Source organism: Pteropus vampyrus, unplaced genomic scaffold (assembly GCF_000151845.1).
Source record: "Pteropus vampyrus isolate Shadow unplaced genomic scaffold, Pvam_2.0 Scaffold194, whole genome shotgun sequence".
Classification (NCBI taxonomy): domain Eukaryota; kingdom Metazoa; phylum Chordata; class Mammalia; order Chiroptera; family Pteropodidae; genus Pteropus; species Pteropus vampyrus.
In genome coordinates, this window is record NW_011888975.1 from 4,072 (window position 1) to 8,497 (window position 4,426).

General features: G+C 37.8%; 1 protein-coding gene across 1 annotated transcript; it reads right to left on the reverse strand.

The window, feature by feature from the left end:
• Positions 1-32: 32 nt before the first annotated feature.
• On the reverse strand, positions 33-4,199 carry LOC105299819 (aspartate--tRNA ligase, mitochondrial-like). The gene is made up of 5 exons (XM_023537586.1): positions 4,061-4,199; positions 2,764-2,830; positions 1,494-1,595; positions 1,012-1,107; positions 33-541 (listed from the first exon to the last, which is right to left on the reverse strand). The coding sequence occupies exons 3-5, from the start codon at positions 1,554-1,556 to the stop codon at positions 380-382; spliced, it is 321 nt and encodes a 106-aa protein (XP_023393354.1). The 5' UTR covers positions 1,557-1,595; positions 2,764-2,830; positions 4,061-4,199; the 3' UTR covers positions 33-379.
• Between the last annotated feature and the right edge of the window lie 227 nt (positions 4,200-4,426).

Genomic DNA, 4,426 nt, shown 5'->3' on the forward strand with positions numbered 1-4,426 from the left:
TAACACAAATAGAGTAGAAACAACCCCAGGACTCATTAATGAGTCTAGTTTATTTTCCATGTCATTTCTGAGCTCACAGCGAATGATACATGAGCATGAAAATTACGAAAACATAACAACCAAAGGGCTGTCCTACCTTCACTAGTGATGGGAAACAATGTAAAAGGCACCATCACCTTTGAAAAGCTATACTTGTGATGTGGTAGGCAACTAAATTATGCTCGAAGTTACTAAGTTACACTGTAGGACAAAACGCCTGGAAAGTAACCTTCCAAAAACTGCTGTACACATTAAGTGAATTCCAGACCTCAGGCCCCAGCTGATCCAATGATGCTGAAGAGAGGACGTAGTAAAACTGCTGAACGAAACAGCAGAGATGCTAAAAAGCTGCAAAGGATATGCAGCCATCCCCCTTACCGTGCAGGTTACAGAGGTAGTCCCGCATTTTCATGACCATCTGGGACCTCAGCCGCAGGTTATACTGCATTTGGAAGCTACGCAAGTCTAAGTAGCGATACTGCAAACGGAGAGCCTCTGTTTTCTAAACAAATTTAAAGATTTTTGAGTTTAAATATTTTTCAAATCATATCTACATGCTTAGGAAGTCAAGCCAACATTTCATCACTGTTAGACGCTTAAACTTAGTAGACATAGGATCTCCTACGCTACTTGGACATTTCCAAGCTAGACATAAATTTCCTTTCAAAATGTAAAAAAGAAACTAAAAAACTTGAATAAAATCACTCCCCAAGTCTTAAAGATAGAACCACATTTCAAGCTGTCTGAAAAACAGTCTAGGTCTTTAGAAACTGCAACAGCTTAATGAGTTGTCACTATTTAAGAACAATTCACCAAGAAATTGTAGAAATGATGGAACATTTCATGATACATCTATAACAAAATGTTTAATGTTGCAATAGTTAAAGTTTTTCTTTAAAAAACTCTGGAAATGCTTCTCTGCTCATTAACATTTTCCAGAGACCTTATTTTATTAATAACAGAGGATCGCACCTTCACAAAGTCCTTAATTTCAAAGGGCAGCTTCTTGCAGGAATTCAGAAGTTGAGCTGTTTTAACCTTGATTTCAATGTCACCTGTTGGCATTTTCTTAAAGAGAGGAAAAGAAAGACCTATTTTCAAAATCACTCGTCAGGACGTGTACACAGTGAATGTTTGTAAAACACATGATTTACTTCAAATGTAAAATGCACAGTGCTTATAATGTATAGTGTAAATGTCTGTGCCTGATTTTGATGTTCTTATGCATATCTGTAGCTGATGTGACTGGTCATTAACAAATGTCCTAATGTGTATTTATATAGGTGTGTGCGTCTGCAGTGAAGACTTGGAGATCTGTAGGATCATTTGTAGAACTTACAGAGCTGTAGTGCCTGATGTCCAATAAGAGCTCGGCCTCTGTTGCCTGAATGTGTAATCAGACAGTGTGAACGTGCACAGGTAAAATTTACATAGACAAGGTCTAAACTACTAACTGGGTTCTCTTGTCCTGGAGGTCGGGAAATCACCGTCCCAGACACTTGCACCACAGATTCCATGGGGGCTTCACATAAAATCTTCTTCACAGAAGCAGCCGACTATAGAATAAGAGGGGAAAACAGTTCCAAGAAACAAATGAGCTTAAAGGAATCTGTAGTAACAGACTTTCTATGGTTCAGAAAAACGTTAATACTCATGTAGCCTGACCGCCATATACACTGGGGCTGTCCTTAATGATTTTATTAAAGAGTTTGATAATTGCATCCCCATTTTGACTCCATTTAATACAGCAAGTCAAACTCTTAACAGCTTAAATTATTTTTCCTTAAAGGAAAATAAGGAGAACGATTAATGCAAAAAAATCCTACATAGTTCATGAACCCTGATCCCTGAAAGATAATTCATTGCTCTTATGTCAAACACTAGAGCTGAGTAGGTATTTTCCTTGGGCATACAAGCATTTGTAAATATTGCCACAACAGAAACCAATGCTGCCCAATAATCATAACGAGAGTTCTTTATCTTACCTAATTTTAATGGGAATTATTTTTGAGCAGGTAGTACCTTCACATGGCTGAAAATTCCCAGGGTACAAATTGATAAACAGTGAGAAGTCACCCTTCTACTCTTGTCCTAAAGCCCCTTAGTTCCCCTCCCCAGAGGCACCGTGTTACCAGATACTCATGTGTCCTTCTGGGGACATGTCAGAGACACACACACTCACTCTCTCTCTCTTTCTCATATAATAACAGCACTCTGCATGTTTTCCTGTATCCCATTTTTTCCCCATCTAACAATATACTTGGTTTCCTCTGCCCTTTTTAGTACATAAAGAGCTTCTTGACCTTTTTTCTATGGCTGTAAGGATATACAATTTTTATACCAGTCTCTTATTGGGGAACATCTAGATTCCCAATTTTTTTCTATTAAAAATAATCCTGCAATAAGTAACCTTGTATTTATGTCATTTTGCACCTGTGTCAGCCTAGGTGTAATTGGCTAGAAGTGGGTCACTTTTTAAAAAAAGAGTTGATTTGTAGTAGCCTTTTACAGAAATTAGCCCTTTGTTATTTGATGTGCTCATTAGCATATGTCTTATTTATATTTATATAGGGGTACATGTTTGTAGTGAATATTTTTTCCCAATTTGTCATTTGTCTTAATGTTGCTTATATTGTTTAGTTTTCATTAAGCTCTGAATTTCAAACCTCAAACATACTTAGCTTACTCTAACCACAGCATCAAAGAGGCTTTCGGTAACAGTACCTCATCCTGGGGAATGACAACTTGAACGAGCCCGTGGGAATCTCGTAGCACCAGGAAGATGTTCTGCCTAATTAATGAGGAAAATGAACATGTTAGGATAAAATCTCTGAGCCCAAACTTGAAATAGGCAAAATAAATTAAACAAAAGACCCATATGAGTTCTCATATTCCTTTTTTTAAATATGTGCTTTCATTAGCTACAGTCATGAAATTTTCTATGAAGCTATTTAAGAAAAAAAGACTTTTGTCAGCAAACTTATGGGTCAAATACTCATTCATTTGGGACATAGTCTTTAGGAAGGTTGCATAATCTATGTATTTGGGATCTCTTTATTGTGAATTAATGTACTATTCAGAAATGTTCTAGAATACAGAGATGAACAACAACAACAAAAATGGGCTCTAATCTTAAGGAATCACTGTTCTCTACCTATATGTAGAATAAAATAAGCTTTTTCATGCTCGTGAGAAGCTGACCAGCTGGTCCATTCCCAATTATTGGACGTAGGGACTGTGAAACAAAAATTTTAACTTCCAGGGCTGAAAGTCTTTTTAAAAGAAAGGGTTTATTAGGCCATTGCCAGCAAAAAATGACTGGTCTTGGCGTGGAGTCTAAACTACCAGCAGCATGGCTGGGGAGAAAAGACAACATGTCTATCATCCCAGAGTTTTGCAAGTGTTTTTGTACATCAAGTTTGCGGGGGGGGAGATGTAAGCCATTCCGAAAGAATCTACATTAGCTATGGACGAAGAGAACGGGAGAAGGTGAAGCGGGCTAGGGGTGGGATTTGGAGAGCAGCAGAATCCGGAAAGCTCCCGTGTCAATGAGCAGGGGCCTGGGGCTTGAAAAGCCTGGCTAGTCACTCTTTTTAGATAGTCTTGGAAATTGACCTGGAAATTAGTTAATAATTCCAACACACACTAAGGAGTGTGATCAGTCTTTTGCTGGTTTCGGACTATAGCTGTTAACTGACTAAGCCCTTTTTGTCTCTTCCTTCTACCCTCTGGCCGGCTGTAATTTAATTTAGGACATCTCAGAATTTTGTCCTAGTCAGGACTCTTCAACCCTCATAAGCCAAGGGATATTTCAGTCGGTGATAGATCACACTTCCGCAGATGTTACCGGTACTTAGTGAGAGTGACACTATTTGGGTCTTTCGAAACAAAACTGAAAATTCAGTGAATTCTGAGAATCCTGCAGTTGTAAAGCTTTTATTCTTCTGACTGTTTAAATTAATGAAGGTTTGAAATTGCCTTGGGAACACCACCGCACATTAAAACATCTGCCTTGATTTACCTGCGGTACTGAATCCATCCACACAAGGTGACTTCTTGGCCTAAGTGAGAAGAACGCAACTCTCCACATGTGTTGGTCCGGGCAATAAAGCTGCTGAATTCTTAAAAAGAAAAAGGCAAGATTAAAAATATCGCATTTGCAAACTGCATAAAAATAAAGACTCAAATCACATCATCTTAGGTATGTCATGTCAATGGATAAAATTTATAGTTAAAGTAGGTCATTTGATTCCATCACTATTAAATTTACCTGCAAATGTCAAGTAAATAACTGTCTTAATGTAAATTTCTGCTGTTAGGAAATCTAAATTTCTTTGATCACTTAGCATTTGCGTTGACCAAAAATTACCCTATTCCTAATAGTGTG